Here is a 19,338-nt window from a genome sequence, read left to right on the forward strand (position 1 = left end):
AGTGAGAGGAAACACATTACTAACTAACTTAAAGGGAATCAATCACTTAAAAAACGCCTGCTATGCTATGGGAATGTACTGTAGCAGCACCCAGCACACTTCCCAAACATGCTTCTACACCCCCCGTCCCTGGAATGTACAGCCCGAAAGCTTACTTTACAAACTTGGTGCCCATGTATGTGAATTGCAACCAAGTAGTCACGGTGGGCGGTGAGCTGCGGCAAGTAGTCACGGTCCCCTGGGTGACCCAGAGCGGTATTCACGCCCCTCTGGGCATGATTAGCCTGCATACTTATGGAGATGTCACAGAGAGGCGCGCTGTCCCTAACATCAGCACGCCTACATTCCTGCTGTGCCGCTCCTGCGATGAGATCCGGCAATGAGTTTGAGGCTATTTTGCACCTGCGCAGTATGGCGCAGACCGGACCCGCTGTATTGCACATGAGCGGCACAGCAGGAACGTAGGCGTGCTGACGTTAGGGACAGCGCGCCTCTCTGTAATATCACCATAATTATGCAGTCTAATCACACCCAGAGGGGCGTGATTACCGCTCTGGAACGCCCAGGGGACAGTGACTACTTGCCGCAGCTCACCGCCCACCGTGACTACTTGCGGGCAATTCACATACAGGGCGCCAAGTTTGTACAGTACGTTTTCGGGCTGTACATTCAGGGACAGGGGGTGTAAAAGCATGTTTGGGAAGTGTGCTGAGTGCTGCTACAGCACATTCCCATAGAGTTACAGGCGTTTTTTAAGTGATTGGTTCCCTTTAACTTTACTGTAGGGCTGGGCAATACACCAAAAAAATCTCGACATTAAATCTCGACATGCCTGCTGTGCATCCACATAGTAGCTAGGCCCTCTCTGTGCATCCATCCATTTACGTAGCGCAAGTAGATTATCTATCCTCTGTGACATCAGTGTGTATTAGCTGTATACTGTGACTTTGTCAGCAGTACATATGTCCGCACTGCACGGTGACCTGGGAAGCACAGCACACAGGCCTACTTCTCCTTCTGGACCACAACAGAGTCCCGGACAGAGCTCTATCAGCCCGTCCCTTACTACAGTCTGCTGAACACTTTTTGTTCAGCAGTATGTAAATGATACAGAGCCATGCTACACCACAGAAAGAGCAGGCATTACATGTGACACCAGATCCTGCACTTTTTTTTTTTTTTTTTTTACCAAATTTTGCAAAAAATAAATAAATAAATGTGCGCTCTTCCTGATAGCAAATTAATCAAAATAATTCAAATAATGGCCCAGCCCTACTTTACTAGTAATATGTGCGATTTTGCTAGTTATGGATGCGCTATTGTCAATAAAAGGAAGCAGACAACTATTAATCAGCCACAGGTGTAGATGGGCCCTCCTGTCCCACAGAAACACCAAAATCTTGCCCCATTTAATTTTTTTGTAGACATCATAACGGAGATTTATCAAGCATCTTACAGTAGGACTGTTATTTGCTGCATTAGACCCTTAAGGTCAAAGCCAATTTTGGTTTTTGCACTTTTGCTTTTTCCATTTTATGTTTAAAAGTCCATAGCGCTTGCATTTTTTCACCTAGACACTTATTTGAGTGCTTATTTTTTGCAAAACCAATTAAACTTTGCAATGACAGGCATTATTTTTCCATAAAATATGCTGCGAAACTGGAAAAAAATTATTTGCGCTGTCAAATTGAAAAAAAAAAAACGAATTTGTTTTGATTTCGGGGAGTTTTGCATTCACGCCGTTTGCCCTATGGTAAAACTGACTTGTTATGCATGTTCCTCAAGTCGTGCGATTACAACGATATATAACATGTATAACTTTTATATTATGTGATGGCTTTTAAAAAATTCAAACCATTGTAAACAAACATACGTTCTTTAAAATCACTCCATTCCCAGGCTTATAACGCTTTTATCCTTTGGTCTATGGGGCTGTGTCAGGTGTAATTTTTTTGCGCCATGATGTGTTCTTTCTATCGGTACCTTGATTGCGCATATACGACTTTTTGATCACTTTTTATTACATTTTTTCTGGATTTGAAGCGACCGAAATTGCGCAATTTTGCACTTTGGAATTTTTTTGCGCTTACGCCGTTTACCGTGCGAGATCAGTAATGTGATTAATTAATAGTTCGGGCGATTACGCGCGCGGCGATACCAAATATGTTTATTTATTTGTTTATTTAATAATTTATATTTATAAAATGGGAAAAGGGGGGTGATTTGGACTTTTATTAGGGAAGGGGATTTTTTATTAATAAAAACACTTTTTTAATTCTTTTTTTACATAAACTAGAAACCCCCCTGGGGGACTTGCATATACACAGCAATGATCTCTCATAGAGATCATTGCTGTGTATATACACAGCAATGATCCATCATATCGGTGATAGATTGCTATGGCCTGCTGCAGGCCACAGCAATCTATTGCCGAGCCGGGATCAGCGTCATTCTGACGCTGAGGCCCGGGCCGGCCAGAAGAACGGATCTCCACCCCCCCCCCCCCCGCGATCACATTGCGGGGGGGGGGGGAGATCCGTGCCACTAGACACCAGGGATGTGCAATACAAAGCACTTCAATGCAGCTGTCAGGTTTGACAGCTGCATTGAAGTGCTTAAGTAGCCGGCGCGGCAACGGGACCCGCGCCGGCTAATAGAGGTACGTCATGGGTCGCTAAGGGGTTAAAATCCACAGCACTGGGTGCAGATTTATTGCAGAAAAATTTTACAGTCCTGGATACTCTACTATCAACTATGAGTGGATTGAAGAGTAAAAGCATTTAGATAACCACAGCGCCATGAAGTAAAGAAAGCGTAAAGCTGTTTGAGGACAGAGGCACACAGTGCATAAAGACACCAACCAATGCTATGTTCATTTCAGAATTGCAAACCTCACCTGGCATTAAGACCACAGCAAAACTGTGCACCAGGATGCTTGTGGCATAGGTTCCCATAGCCAAAAAGCAGCATGCAAGCCTTATGCTGCGTTTACACGGAACAATTATCGTGTGAATTTGCACGATAACTATCAAATTCGAACAATAATCGTACGTGTAAACGTAGCGAACGATCAAGCGACGAGCAACAAATCGTTCATTTTGATTTTTGAACATGTTCTCAAATAGTCGTTGGTCGTTCGCAAAAAATTCGCAGATCGTTCCGTGTAAACAGTCGTTCACTGATTTAACCTATGTGCGACAGACTTAAGGGATCACAAAACGATTTTTCCGTACGATATATAGTTTCGTCTAAACGCTGATCGTTTTTAAAAAAAATTGTTACTTCGAAATCGTTAATCGTACGATTGGGCGAATTATCGCTACGTGTAAACCCAGCATCACACAACCAAGCACAATGTCAAGCATCAGTTGCAATTATGTAAAACAGGTGTGTCAAACTGCACCCCTCCATTGTTAGGAATTTCCACCTGTGGGATCAGCGGTAAAGCCCATGCTGTGGGTGGACATGAAAACTCAGAACACTATAATGTGTGTGACCTCCATTGGATCAGAATGGGGCACATGCGCTTTACGTTTTTGTATGTGTTTGTAGCCATGGAAACTGTCAGAGGCCAAAAAGACAGGTACACTTACATACAAGCACTTCATACCTTCATGTTTGATGCTTCAGTCTCAAGTTTTGTAAGGTGATTAGAATTATCTTCTAGTTCCTGTCGAAGGTTTGTGTTCTCCATTTTCAGTGCCTCCACTTGCTTTAACAGCTGGTCATACGAAGCAGCAGCCATGCTGGGCTACCCCCAGGCCTGGAGGAGAGAAAAGGCAAAATGAGGACTATTTCAAAAATGACAGAAACCAACTTTTCAGGTAACTCATTGACAAGGACATAATGACACAAAGGATAAAATACAGCAATACAATAAGAAAAAGGGCTTCGTGGAAAGGAGCATGCATGAACAGCTACATTAACTATATGGCCACTGTTTGGTGACTAGTAAAATAGGAATTTACCCTTAAGGGTTTGCATCAAAGAACTTTCCAGGGAATATAGACATCACAGTAGGTCACCTGCTCTGGGCCTCAACAAAATTATTACAATTATTGCATACAAAAAATTATCCATCACTCATACCCCTTCCCTTCAACCATCCCATCCCTTGGTTGAACTTGATGGACATGTGTCTTCTTTTTTTTTTTTTTTTTAACTGTACCAACTATGTAACCAATTCTTCTCCTCATAAATTTTCCCTTAAAAACTTGTTTGAACCTAATAGCCACCAGAGTGCACTGCACAATACAATCCTATACAGTGGTACCTCGGTTCTCGAACTTAATTGGTTCCGGAAGGCAGTTTGAGAACCAAGCAGTTTGAAAACCGAGCAGTGTCTTCCCATAGGAAATAATGTAAATGTGATTAATTGGTTCCAGCAGCCACCAATAATTACCTACAATACTCATTTATTACACTGATTAGTGCTCAGTATAATCACTACAGTACAGTACAGCACTATATACTGTACAGGACATTAAACATAAGAAATGTTCATCAGAACCAGCAATTATAGTACAGTAGTCACCAACTCCTCACCCATCCTTTACTGTATAGCGTCCCCCCCATCCAAGCACTGTAATGTATGGGAGATGGTGGTGCACTGCCTGTACTACTACTGCACTGTATATGCACTACAGCAGTCTTATACAGCACTGTACTGTATGTGAAGCCTCACCACTGCTTAACTCGCCAGGTACAACCCACCATCCACGCTCGCAAAAACGTTCGAAAAACGTTCGAAAACCGAGCAAAGTTCAAATTCCAAACACTTCTGGGTAAATTTTCGTTCGAATACCAAGCAGTTAAGAGTTCCAAAGCGTTCGAAAACCGAGGTATTACTGTATTAGGGCACAGATGTAAAAATACGTTCTTTTTTTTAATGAACTGTATCATTTCCGACCCACAAGAAATTACTATTATCAAAATATTTAGCTATGACCTTTGCCAAATTCTTCTGTCACATTGTCTGTATAATAGCTGCTAATAAAAGAACACACTTCATGATCATGAGTTTTGCACAGTAAGGGTATGTTCACACTGAGTATATCAGGCGGAATTCTGCCTGCCTTAGTGTGCCATAGCTTGTCTGTGGGAAAACTTGCGCGCCTCTGCTCAAAGTACTGACATTATAGCGTAACTGTCATATATTTTTTTTTTTTTACAGAAATCAGTAGTATAAGCGATTTTAAGAAACTCTGTAATAGGTTTTTTTAGGCAAAAAAAAGTCTCTTTCTGTTCTCAAAAAGCAATTTCCTAGCCGCCCCCTCACTTCTTATCTGTGCATTATCAGACAAACCAGTCTTTATTACGGAGAAGCCAGTGAAGACGGGTTCTGCCGTGTCCATTATATTCCTATAGAGGGGGGAGGGGCCGAGGGAGAATGAGGGAGCAAGAAGGTCAGATGTTTGTAGACTGTCTGGGCATCTAAACCGCTGGATTCAGAGATCAGAAAGGTCAGTGCTTATCTAGGAACTTGCTGAGAGAAGATTGCAGGGTGTTGTGCTGTGCAGGACTGCTCCATGCTCACTCACTCCTCTCAGCCCCTCCCCTCTCGATAGAGCATAATGGATACAGAAATCCTGCTTCTTCTGAAGTCAGGGGGGAGCTAGGAAAACAGCTTTTTCAGTCCAGAAGGAAACTCTTTCAGTAAATAAAAGCTACTACAGAGTTTTACATTGTTTTCTGAAAAATTACCCTGAAATGACAGTTATGCTTTAATTCTTTAAGTGGAGAGTGGCGGCACGCAAGCCCCTTCCATAGACAGACTATGGCACACTGAGGCAGGAGGGATTCCGCGGCTGATTTACTTAGCGTAAACATACAAGTGGTAGCTACCTCCAAGTGACTGCAGCTCTGCACATTTTTCTAATGTAATGTTTTATGAATTTTGGAATAGGCTTCCAAGCGCCCGTTCTCCCTGCCGCATACAGTGGAACGTTATCATAAAGAGCTACTTTTAATGCAAGATCTGTCCTGGGGTCCGTTCTGCAGGTGATGCAGTTATTGTACTAAAAAACAACTTTTAGGGTGCCTACACATACCGGATTTCACACTGTGGGTTTGCAACGAAATGGGCTGTGGATTTTCATTCCGCTGCGGATATGTAACCCGGCCCCTTTAACCCCCGCAGCATACATTACCTGCTCGGCGCTGCGGCTGTGTGGTGTGAGGCTCCCGGCAATGTATGCTGCGGGGGTTAAAGGGGCTGGGTTACATACAGGCAGCGGAATGAAAATTCTGCTGCGTGTATGTGACCCATTCAGCTTCACACTACCAGGATCCACAGCGGATTTCGCTGCAAACTCGCAGCGTGAAATCCGCTATGGATCCGGTATGCGTGAAGCTGAATGGGTCACATATACGTAGAGGAATTTTCACTCTTAAAGCGCAACTATAATTTCAGTAGCCAAAAAATGAAATTCCTCAAATAAAAAGACCATGTGTTACCTTTTAAAAAGAGCCCTAAACTGCGTTGATAGTGTGTACGCTCGCTGAGATATCACCAGTTATTTGGCTCAGAAGAATAAATGAATTTTTCTCCTGGCTAAGACAAAGTGGGCGTGGCCTATCCCTCATCTCCCTGGCTGGGTCCCTCTATCCACTGAGCAGCAACTTAGCAGATGTATCACACATAGCAGGATTAGATACAGCCCCAACATACAGTATCACAATGTAAGATTAGATACAGAGCCCCAGCAGATGGTATAACACACAGTGGGATTAGATACAGTCATCTGCTCTCATAACACTGTAGGATAATGTCAGTCATGGAGGTGGGGGCACCTGCTACAAACCTCTGATAGTGAATGTTATAAGTACTATGGAAGGACTACAGCTGTGTTGTGCTGGGACTTGTAGTCCTCCCCTCAGTGACTCACCCACTCTCCCTCATGCAGTACATTGGAGTCATGGCTGGGATGCCCCCCCTGGGTGAAGCACTGAGTACTTGTAACTCCATCCAGCTCTTCCCCTGCGCTGCTCCTCACACACAACACCCTCAGCTCTGCTTAGTCACCTCTGTGAGGGGAGGGGGGAGAATTTGCTGCTAAGAGGTGGGGGAGGGGGTTTTGTTTCTCTCTGTGTCAGGGCTGTTATCTGATCCTCCTGTCACAGTCTGTACACTCAGGAAGGATCTGCAGGGAGGGGGCGTGTCCAGCAGGAATGCAGAAATAAGTCACAGCCAGAGAGGGCTGTAAGGGCATAATCAGCCTTATGTATTTAAAAAACTGTTCATTTTAGGTTATAAATGTATATTGCAAAAAGTCTTATCATGACCTAAGCTAACTAAAACTGAAAGGTCAAAATATTTTATAGTTGTGCTTTAAATTTGCAGCCCTATGTCAATCTGGTGTGGTCTAGAGTGTCTGTGCATTAGGCTGGCACAACCTCTCTGTCCCTCCTCCCAGCCCTCTTCATCATTAGGAATGCTCCAGTCTCCTATTCATCAGCTGTGTAAGCACGGCACATGGGCTGGATCATTAAGGCCCCTGTGCAGTGTTCACTGCAGAGGAATAGGAAAAATCCTGCCAGTGGCATTCCCAATGATGAAGAGGGTGGGGAGAAGGGAGAAGGGACGGAGGGGTGGTGCAAGGTTAGGGCACAGATACTCTAGGCCAGTGATTCTCAATTCCAGTCCTCAGGCCTCACCAACAGGTCATGTTTTGAGGCTATTCCATACGAAGGGCACCTGTGCTAATACCTGATGCACTGAGTATAATTATATAACCTGTGAAATACTAAGGAAATCCCCAAAACATGATCTGTTGGTGAGGCCTGAGGACTGAAATTGAGAAGCACTGTTCTAGGCCATGGCAGTTTGATAGAGGGCTGCAAGTTTAAAAGTAGTTTGTTAGGACAATAACTGCATCACCTGCCGAACGGACCCCAGGACAGATCTTGGATTAAAAGCAGCTATCTGAAGGTACAAGTGATTTGGGGAAAGGGGGGGGGGGCAGATTGTGGGTACAGAGTCGCTTTAAGTTCCACTGTGTGCGACGGGGTGAATGAGAGCTTAGAAAAATATGGTAACTATCATGGCTGTCTATAGAAGAAAAACATGATTTATTTTACCTTTACACTCCCGAGTCGTAAAGGCCATGCTGAGCTGTGGCATTCACACCTCAACCTCCCTGTATGATTGATGTACAAGGCTCAGTGCTGGGAGCCATACCCTGTACATAAATCATGCAGGGCAGAGGGCTCAGGGAGCTAGAAGGTGTGCATGCAGAGGCTCAGCCCGGCCTGATACACAGCGAACATACTCCCCACAGTGAATATTACCCAACATAATATTTATAGTTTCACATGACATTTTATGGTACAAGGTACAACAAGTACTGCAAAAAATGTCCGTCAACTAAAATGAATGCTGTATGTTCTGCTGGAAGTGGTGCCCATGTCAGAAACTGTCCAGAGCAGTAGCAATCCCTATAGAAAACTTCTCCTACTCTCCAGACAGGGAAAAATACACCATTTCCTGCAGGACATACAGCAGCCAATACGTTCTGGAAGACTGGACTGGAGATTTTTTAAATATAAGTAAATTACAAATCTCTGGCACCAGTTGATTCAAACGAAAAAAAAAAAAATTTTCTGGAGTACCTCTTTAAAAACACTGAAAAATCCTGCCTTTGTGTAACTGTGTGCAAGAACTATTAGGCCAATGACTCAAAGAGAAAAACCTTAAAGAGCAAAGCCTTAGTTATGATAATTATTGCTGAAATCATGTGTTTTAATGTAGACATTATATAGTCTTGAGCAGAAACTGGGCTCATGTTAACGCTTGTGACAGGCAATGTAAAAGTAGGCCACTGTTGACACGTGACTTCAAATTACCTGCTTCAAACGACAGCTTAAAATTTGTAATTTGAAAACCACTGTGTGAAATAATCCCAAAATCCTTTATCTCTGACATGCAATCCTCTGAAAATCAGGGCAGAGCGCAAGAAAGAGGGTTACATCACTGAAGAATGATGGCAGATTTAGCCTTCTGTTTAGTAGTGAATTAAAATTCGTGATCATATTCAAATCTTGTCCTATACTTTACAGAAAACCTTCCACAGAGATGGAGGCCAACTTGAGACTTGTGCAAAAATCTATGCCTGCTTGGGCTCAGGCATAGATTTTTAACATGATCGACACCTGTTTATTTGAAAGTATTCGACAGGTGCAGCAATGATAAATGTTCTCCTAGGTTCAGTCACACATACTGTATTAGGGTATGTGCACACAACGGTATTTGAGTGATAATTCCGTGGAGTCTGCACAGCGGGCTCCGCTTGAAGTTCCGCCTGTAGCCTGATATTCTGAAGCTCATTCCGCTGTCTGCCCAGACATGTCAATTCTTTAAGCAGACGGCGGAATGAGCTTCAGAATATCCGTCCAAACACTGCGCCGACACGGGGATGCTTATGACGCTGTCCTCTTTTGCCAAGCACTGGCCCGGCCAGAAGCACTGGAGACGGGCCAGCCCAGCCCCAGTGGGAGGAAACCCCCTCCCCTTTATGACGCGGCTTCATTAGAATCAATGGAGCTGTATCATAGAGGGAAGCAGGGTTTCCTCCCACTGGGGGCGGGGACGGATGGCTCACCTCCAGTGCTTGGTAATAGATCAGCACTGTGTGCAAGAACCTGTCTGCAGTTCAAAAAAAAAAGGAACCAGTCTATTCATGGTAAAAACAGAAAAGCAAAGTACTGCTGGTACATTCACTTTAACTTCTACAAGGCTATAGGTCCCTAATGGAGTGCCATAGACTTTAACAGAAATCAGTATCGCAGTGGATACTCTAAGAGATCCAGCAGGTTCTAGGACATCCTGAATACAGGTTTTTGACAAGTATATACTATATGTACACTTGGAAAATTGACTGCATTAATCATATACAACATTTAACCAAGTACACAGACCAGTCACATTCCTAGTTCTGGCCTGCCATACACAAAATTTCCCCATGGCCCAAACATGGTCTAGGGAGCTGTATTGCAGGGTCCTCACACTAGTGTCCCAGTAGTTCATAGAGGGGTAGCCTTAATCTCTGACTCTTCCCTCTATTTCAAAGAGTTAGGAGCAACAAGCAGCATCTATATAAGTATTCATATAATTGGTGGAAGAAGCTGCCATAGTGGTGATCATATTAATGTTTACAGTCTTAAAGGAGTTGTACCCTTGAAGTGCAATATAGATGGTTGTGTCCAGTCCTATTAAAAAGCTGTTGAAATGTGTGTACACTTCTCAATATGTAAGTTAGGCTAACGATACTCTATGGAAACGTTAGTATATCTAACAGGTGTACTTCCCTTAGTATATGCTAGGCGTGGGTGAGTAAAGAGCTTACACTACACTTTTTTCTACATAACCAAGAAAAGAAAAGAATATCAGTGGTATAAAATCAAAGCAGAAGTACACATTGGTCCTTAACACCAAAGAAAGAAATCCAGATGAGGCCATTTTTACCGCTTACCTATACCCTGCATACAGCAGCTCATACCTCCACTTCCTGCACAGCTGTGTGACCTGGGGTGATCGTGACAAAATCATAAAAGATGTGTAGGTGCTGGAAACAACCTCTCTATGTTCCAAAAGAATAATACAGGGCTCTGCTGTCAGATACACAGGGCAACAGCAGGGACAGAGTCCATCAAGATGTGAGACAATTATAAGGCCATTCATGCTTGTAAAGGAGAACACACCCCATAAACCTCATAATATTTAGCGGATACCTAGCGCCTGGATCCCATGAGTATAGCCCCTTTTTTTTTTTTTTATACAAGCATTTTTTACAGCTCCAGTAAGCATAATAATTCTAAGCAATTCAGACTGAAAGGAATATCAATATTTCATCTACTGACATCCTGGTGGACATCAATAATTAAAGCTCAGGCTGATGCTCTTTCTTGGTGTCACTAAGGGGTCACGCACATGAGTATGCGCCAGCCCCAAACTATAATATGGGGTCTACTTTACCTCTGTATTTCCACAAAATCTCCCATAGTCGTATTCTTTATGACAGAAAACAAAACTGTGGCATGCACCATGTAACACATCATAAGTCTGATAATCTGCTGAATCAAGACAACAATCAGCGGCAGAGACGATTGGCCGATTGTTGTCTTTATACTTGCCTAAAAGTCATAGGCTGCCAACCGCACAGCTATGTGTAGTGGTGCGCGGCCGACAGCTGATGATTGTGTAAAAATAATTACATTTATATTTGCCTATTCTCCCCTGTTGTCCTGCAGGCTTTTACCTGTGTTTCTCACTCACCGCTGATGCTTCTGGCCCGGCCTGTTCAGCAGCCTACCACAGAAGAGACCGGACCAGAAGTGTTAGCGGTGAGCGAGGAACACAGGTAAAAGCCTGCAGGAAAACAGGGAAGAAGGAAAGTATAAACTGTACTATTTTTCATGTAAGAGCAAAGGCTGCACGATAACCGAGCGTGTGTAGGCTCGGAAAGCGAGTGCCAATCTAGCACATCAGCACTTACTTACACTGTGGGGGTGGGCCACCAGAAGTTTGGAACAATCAATTTCCAGGATTACAGCACCACTCCTGTCTTAAGGTTGTGTGTGGTATTACAATTCAGCTCCATTAAAAGGGGTATCCAGGCTTAGAAAATCATGGCTGCTATTTTACAGAAACCGCAGCTCTCCTGTCCTCACCTTGGGTGTGGGTTTTGCAGCTCTATTCCATTAAAGTGAATGGAGCTGAATTGTAAAACCACACACTACTTGAGGACAGCGCTATTTTTTGCAAGAAAGTAGCCATGTTTTTTCTAAGCGGAATAACCTATTTAACTTCAATAGAACCAAGAAAAAAAAAAGCCAAAATAAGGACAATATGGTGGTGCAACAGGAAAAGTGTGTCCATGTTTTTGTAAGCCTGGACAACCCCTTTATGATAACTAATAGGTTGTGTAAATCTTATGGTGCGTTTACACTGACAGATTTTGGAAGCCAAACCAGGAATGGATTTGTAAAGAGGAGAAATCTCAGTCTTTCCTTTATGACCTGTTCCCTGTTTATAGTCTGTTCCTGGCTTTGGCTTCACAAATCTGTCAGATAAATCTCTCTGTGTAAACGCACCATTAGACTAGAGAATCTAAGGCTACGTTCACACAATGTAAAAACAATGGACGTGTTTAATAATGACTACCGTAAAGAATAATCGTGATCATTGTTTGTGGTCGTTATTTGCCATAACCTTTACATGTGTAAAAGCCTAAACATGCATCTGAGCCAGACTGTTTAGTCTAAGTTTATACTGTCTAGGAATTAGAGTGTTCTAGAAGATCTGTCCTACTGTGGTGGGGTTTTTTTTATTCAAATTTATAAAATCTGCAACATAAAAGTGGTTGTGCAGATTTGCCACAGCATATTTTGGTATGAAAATACTGGATTCCCACAAGAATAATATAGGAGCATTTCTGCAGTTATAATACAGGCGCAAATATCCATCTATGCCCTTGAGAATATGGTCTCAGGTACATCTGTCAATGTGTCTTCTGACTAATCCCACAAATAACTCTAAATGGAGGTTGGAACTCTGATGCAGATCATTTAAAAAAAAATATAAAATATAAAACAACTATCTGCCAGGCCCATGCTGGAGGCTTCAAGAACCTGCTTATAATAATTTTGCCAGCAATAACTATTAGTGTGGATGGAGCCTGTTATTATGGTGCTCACATAAAATACTTACTTTTTGTAGTTTAGATTTAGATTTCAGAGACTACTCTACATTCCCCTTGCACCAGTATTAACACATCCCTTTCATGTTGAAGATTCCGTAATCACAATTTCCATTACAGTTTACACATTGGACAATGCTAGTTTTGGACAATCCCTAGTGTTCATGCTATTTCGTTTGAAGAGTTTCCATGCTATTTATATGCTGCTGTATCCACCGGATGGAAGTAAGGGCCAGATATTCTTCATAAGTTAACAGGGTGCTGCAAGAATATTTTAGGACGGAAGTCTATCCCTAAGCACTGCTAAATAATCACACCAAAGGCGTTGTCAAGGGCTAGTAGTCACATTTGCAGCATGCTTTACCATGCGTTCTAGTGGCCATTTTTAGAGCACTTACTGGATAAGCTGGCCAAGACCTGATGATGATACACCTAAGGATAGAACAACTGTCTGGCTGCAAATAGATTAATTCTGATTATAATTTAAAGGTTCGCCAAATGACACAGTGACTAAAATCATCATCCCCACATTTTAGGCTTGCTTCATATTACCAAGGCAAGCAGTGTAAGGTGCTTAAATAAGGAAAAATAATCTCTTTAGCAGCTCTCTATACATGAAGGGACATAAAGACTTGGATGGGGAAGGGCCTGAGCTTCAACAAGGGATCTGGTGTTATCCTGTAGTTTAATTAGATACATCAACTACTAGACTGGCATCCTGTCTACACAGTGAAGCTGTCATTTTCTGATGGTGCAAGGCCTGTCAGAGGTTCTGTTAGGGTTTCCATCACTTTTGATGTCAAGAACAGAACAAAAATCCCACAGTAGTAGAGTCAATGGAGTCTAGTTATTAGTTACTAGTTATTGATTGAATCTGTTGCGCAACAATTCCAGATAAACTTCTTTTATAATTAAAACCTGTGGATATGGGACAAGTACATTTTCCCTGGACAACCTCTTTAAGGTTTTATATACCATGTCTGACTTTATTTCTGACTGATCCCCTAATAGTGTTGTCTTAGATCAGTAAAGGAGGTATCTATCTGATCAGTGGCAGTTTAGGGTCTGACACCTTGATTCCTATTTCCCCTCTGATACAGTTTTGTGTGTGTGTGTGTGTGTGTGTGTGTGTGTGTGTGTGTGTGTGTGTGTAATAGGGCCCTAAGGCTGCCTACATTTCTCATGATATATCTAACAGAGGCAAAGGGGATGAAGTCTTATCAATAAGCACATCGACATACAGTAGATCTTCTGGGCCCTAACTCATTCGTACAGTATTAGATGAAGCTTCAGCCTGTCTTCTTGTCAAGGTTTCTCCCCGTTAGCTCTTACAAGCATGAGAACAGAGTCAAGCTACATCTCATAGGACACACTAGAAAATCTGCTCACAGAAGAGGCAAGCAGTGTAAGGTGCTTAAATAAGGAAAAATAATCTCTTTAGCAGCTCTCTATACATGAAGGGACATAAAGACTTGGATGGGGAAGGGCCTGAGCTTCAACAAGGGATCTGGTGTTATCCTGTAGTTTGATCAGATAGATCAGCTACTAGACTGGCATCCTGTCTACACAGTGAAGCTGTCATTTTCTGATGGTCTTATGACTGTAAAACTTCTTCAATAAACATTGATCACAAATATCTGGAAAAAAAACATGCAAAAATGTTTTCCCCCCACATAAAGTAAATTATATAATGATTATAAAGCAACAAATAGTATACATTCGTTGGGTATCACCATAAGCATTGTGGGCACTGTCTTTAAGAAAAAACATTTTATTTGCCATATCATGTCATGTCAGAGAGCGGTAGCAAAAGTTCATAAGTAGAGCAAGCTGGAAGAGTTTATCTCGATCAAGTGATGCAGACCTAGGAGAGGTCCTATAACGTACGTCTATGAAACCATCTCATTCACAAAGTGGTGAGAGAAGTCCATGTACTTTCCATTTGGTCGGGGTCTAAACACTCAGAAGCCAACCCACTGAAATCCCTAGAACACGTCAAATAATTTTTAGAATGCTAGGTATATTGGTGAATAATGTAAAAAAATGCTAAATTACATTTCCTTTCTGCACTTCTATACAATTCTAATAGTAAGAACTAATTCTGAAAAACAAGGTCACATACAAGTATCATGTTTTAAGATTATCTCGGTCTTGAGGGACAATAATGACCTTCAATGGGTTAAAACCCTATGGCTGAGTCACTGTATGGCACTGAATGTTTTCCACTTATGCACATCCTTTCAAAATGTTAAGTATTTTAAACAAGCTAAAGATACTTTCCACATCCATGCCAAAATTCTTTGTCAATTCTTGTATATGTAAAGCCCCCGAACAATGCTAGCCAGCCATAGGCAATGTAGGGTGACAGGGCGTTAAGGGAGTGCTGCAAATATTCTGGGTCACTTGAATACTGCATGTTACCAAGTGAATACAGAGTAGCTACCCTCCTCCAATACACAGCACAACAAGCAATGCAGCAATGCTTATTAGCTGGAGGCTAAAATAGAAAGCTCAGACTTGGCGGAAAGCATCACTGCCAGAAATCATTACTCATGACTTAGGCAAGGATGCCTGTGTCTGCTAGATTTCTCAGCCATTCACGTCCTGAGCACACACAGAAACCAACCATTCTTCTGCTTTCCAGAGAACTAGTACAATTTACAAGCAGCAGGTTTCCTAAGTAACCACCATGAGCTGTGCTGGCTACTGAATTACCAAGCGGCAATGGGGAATATTGATCACTTCCCTAGGGCGCTAGACTGGCACTGCAATGTGCTATTGATCATATTCGCTCTACCAAAGATAGAAATGATCCCATTGACTTCAAAGAGGTCCTTTGGGTTTACGTCTGGTGTCCATTTATTCTGCAATATTTGAATGGACAAAAAATGACTGCTTGCAGGATTTTTTTGTCCACTCAGATTCTGCAAAATAAAAGTAGGAACCTAGCCTTGCTGAGGGGTATGTTTATAGTTGCAGCACATAGAAGTTTCTGGAGAAGGGTAGAGGAGAATAAAAAGGCAGGTAGAAAAAAGGATGCAGCTTCATAGGAAAGCTGCTGCTAACTATAATACCCTTCATGCTGTGGCATCTAAGGGCCCTATTACAAGGAGCGAATCAGGGTGAATATCACTGAGTAAAGGCCCTATTCCACAGAGCGATTTTCAGCTGTATTTGGAAGATATTGGCCGTTACGGCCAAAAATCGTCCCGTGGAATAGAAGGCAACGATCAGCCGACATCGCTCATGTCGGCTGATCATTGCGTCGTTTGTCTTTCAAACATGTTAAAAGACAAACGACTCATACAGCAACGATCTGCTGCCGTATCGATCACCTGGGCAGCCCCCCGACACCTCCCCTGCACTCACCCGCTCGCTGCTGCTGCTGCGTGGAATAGCGGCAGCGAGAAGGGAACGAGGAGCAAACGGTGCTCGTTTGTTCCTCTCAGTCGGGCTGTTGAATAGGGCCCTTAGGGCATGTCAACACTACGGATCCTGAGCGGAGAACTTTAAGCGGATTCTGCCACGTACCCCTGCTTGAAGTTCCGCCTGTTCTATAGGCTCCATTCTATGCTAAAGAAGTTTCCGCCATCCTCCCAAAGAATTTGTCAATTCTTTGGGCGGACAGCGGAATCTGCCTGAACATAGAATGGAGCCTATGGGACAGGCGGAACTTCAAGAGGGGGAACGTAGCAGAATCTGCTTGAAGTTCTCCGCTCGGAATCTGTAGTGTGTGCACATGCTCTAATAGACAGAACGATCAGCCGATGAAACTATCATTTCTTTAGGACCTTAAATCATCAAACGTGCACTGCTACATGTAATATAGTAATCAATATAAAATATATAATATAATATTTACATACCTTTCAACGTTCCCTTGTGTCTTCAGGCCTTCCCCGGTCAGGCTGCTAAGCCAATCACTGGCTGAGACAGGACCGCGGCCAGTGACTGATTGAGCGGCCTGTCAGTACAGAGACCAGAACAGAAGAGGCCAGGAAGGCCTGAAGATACCAGGGAACGTGGTAAGGTATGTAAATACTTTATTGTTTTACACTAAAGGCAAGGGGTGCATGGACATCGCTAACAATGTCCACGCGTCCCTTGCCGGATAGTCGGCCTGTGTAATTGCTCAGTTTACACTTTATAATTAGGCGGTGTAATACGACCCTCTAGGGTCTGCTATAGAGTTATAGGAAAGAAGGTTCATCCTCTGTGTGTGCAGTGTATGAGAGAGGCTAGAGATATTAGTGGGTAGAATTAGAAATACACCCTGCAGAGGGAAAAACTGGTGGAAATTGGTTTATGGAAGTTACATAATGGCCAGAAAGAGTGCTACTCCTTATGAAATGACTATCAATACAAATAATTTAAAGTTATTGTTTTGTTTTTATTGTTTAACAAACAAACAAAAAAAGATTTTTGGGACACTTGCCAGATTATTCAGCTGTTGAAGATGACCTGTAGCATCTGCAATAAAAAGGGTCAGGTTATGACTCATGTGTAGCCACCACAGATTTGTACGCTTGATTTTTCCCTAGCTAAATAGTTTCAGCTCCCAATAAGCCATTGGCGACTATCAATCTGGTACTCAGTACCAGCGCTTAGGTGTTCATGCCCTGCTGAGAACTGTGGTGGCCGCCCTCTTGATAAATCTATAAACGGGACTGATGTCTATGAACTGAAGAGCGATAATTATTTACATACAGCCCTGTTCAAAAATGTTAGAAAGGTCTTCAAAAAAAAAATTGCTGCAAAGTAAGATGTCAGAGAGATGATGGGCTGCAAATGTTTATTCTGCAGCAGGACAATGACCCAAACATACAGTGTAGAGTCCTGTAAGTGTTGATATGGCCCCCACTAAGCCCTATTCTCAACATCATCCAGTGTTGACCAGCAACATCCAAAGAAGATCTGTGCTTAGTTGTCCAAGATGTATAGAACAACCTCCCTGTAGAGTTCCTTCACAAACTGTTTGTATGGCCCGACCCTTTACTGTATGCTAGACCAGTGCTCGCTTACTAAGCCAGTTACATGGCTCGAGAATGGCAGAGCTGCACGGATATTGTTAAGGGATATTCGTGCAGCCCTTGCAGTAATCAGCCGTTGGCTTCACATCCCCTATAACACAGGATGACGTGCGGACGGCAGCTGATAATATGTTTGTAGTTAGCGATTGGCCAATGATCAGCTCCTTGCAGTCTCTATTACATGGGGCAATATCTGCCTGATTCGGTAGATATCTGCTCTGTGCAATAGGGCCCTAAGTGTATCTAGAAGAATTGATTATGTCCTGAAGGCAAAGAGGGGTCACCACAAATACTGATTTTAGCTAGATTTCTGTTCATACGTTTCAATTTTGCTCAATGATAAAAATAAATGATCTACACTTCTATGTTTAAAAGTATTTTTACATTGCAGCATTTTTTTTTCCCACACCTGCCTGAAAGTTTTGCGGATATAAGAGGATATATAGAAAAGGATAAAATGAGGAATTACCATTGTAACAATGATTTTTGCATACATCAGTGCTTTCAGGGTTTCTGAGGTCTGCAGCTGCTTCCTTCACGGAACTGCAGGAAATTGATTTTTACCCTTTTTGCTCCAGGGAAGATTACTAACACTACATATGTATATTTTAGAGCGGAAGTGTTAATGAATGTTCTAGGTTGGATTTTAGGAGACAAATCAGGATTGCGTGTCTCTGTTAATAAATGTCAATCTACTCCTATCATTGTATACGCAGTATATTTTCTGCATTCTTCCAGGGCTCTAGTAATGATATTCCCATCCACTCCAAATACAGTAAACTTAAATTTCTCTTAACTGGTCAATGACCTTTAATTGTCAATGGTATCTGCCACAGAGGTCTGCTGTAGGATGGATTTCTGTTTCTGTATGCGGCTTTCCTTTCCACTAGGAGATGCACACAATTCCCCATGAGATCTGATTAATTCAAGCCACATCTGGTGATATGGTGTTTAAACAGCCCAAGCATCATTGCTCATGTGACAGAATAGACAGCTCAATGTTATGGTGATCTGATGGCTGTCAAGGGTCTTGCACAACCAAATAATATATACACACACAATCTGGTTATTTCTTTTATCTACTTGTTTTCCCATCAAACATATTGCATCAGTAAAATATGCCAGTACTGTATCAGTGGGCATCTGACCAAAAAGAATCCCACCAAGTCTACAACTATGGAGCTGTGGCCTTTGGTTTACCCCCCCCCCCCCCCCATAAATATCATTACGTATGGCCTTTACCCTAGTAAGTAACAAAGACATGATTCTGCTCAAATTAAATCAGGACAACAAAACTTCTGTTCCCCTGTAATCTGTGTGGCTATTTATAATGATAGAAACATTCCCACTTCCTGTGTCCTACACCACAATCCTATTCTATGGGGCACAACACCCATAGAAACCAACAGGAAATTCCTGCCGTACAGTATAAAGAGAAAAACTGGATGAGGTGGCCCTTTAGTGAGTCAGAGGCCAATACGAGATCACTACCAGCCAACACTGTCAGACAACACTGACATATAATAGTAATTTTTCACAACAAAGACAAGTATGTATATGTGGATAAAAATAACATGCAAACATTTTGAACCTATTTTTGTCTAATGGTGCGT

At 42.5% G+C, this 19,338-nt stretch overlaps 1 protein-coding gene across 3 annotated transcripts in view; it reads right to left on the bottom strand.

Annotated features, from left to right (window-relative positions):
* Positions 1–19,338, bottom strand: part of APC (APC regulator of WNT signaling pathway) — a 140,223-nt gene that overhangs the window by 53,034 nt on the left and 67,851 nt on the right. For all 3 annotated transcript variants that reach the window (XM_069962714.1, XM_069962712.1, XM_069962713.1), the window contains one exon: positions 3,611–3,763. In XM_069962714.1, the coding sequence (XP_069818815.1) occupies positions 3,611–3,745 (135 nt within the window). In that variant the 5' untranslated portion in view covers positions 3,746–3,763. The remainder of the gene's footprint in view (positions 1–3,610; positions 3,764–19,338) is intronic.

Source organism: Dendropsophus ebraccatus, chromosome 3 (assembly GCF_027789765.1).
Source record: "Dendropsophus ebraccatus isolate aDenEbr1 chromosome 3, aDenEbr1.pat, whole genome shotgun sequence".
In the NCBI taxonomy this organism is placed as follows: Eukaryota; Metazoa; Chordata; class Amphibia; order Anura; family Hylidae; genus Dendropsophus; species Dendropsophus ebraccatus.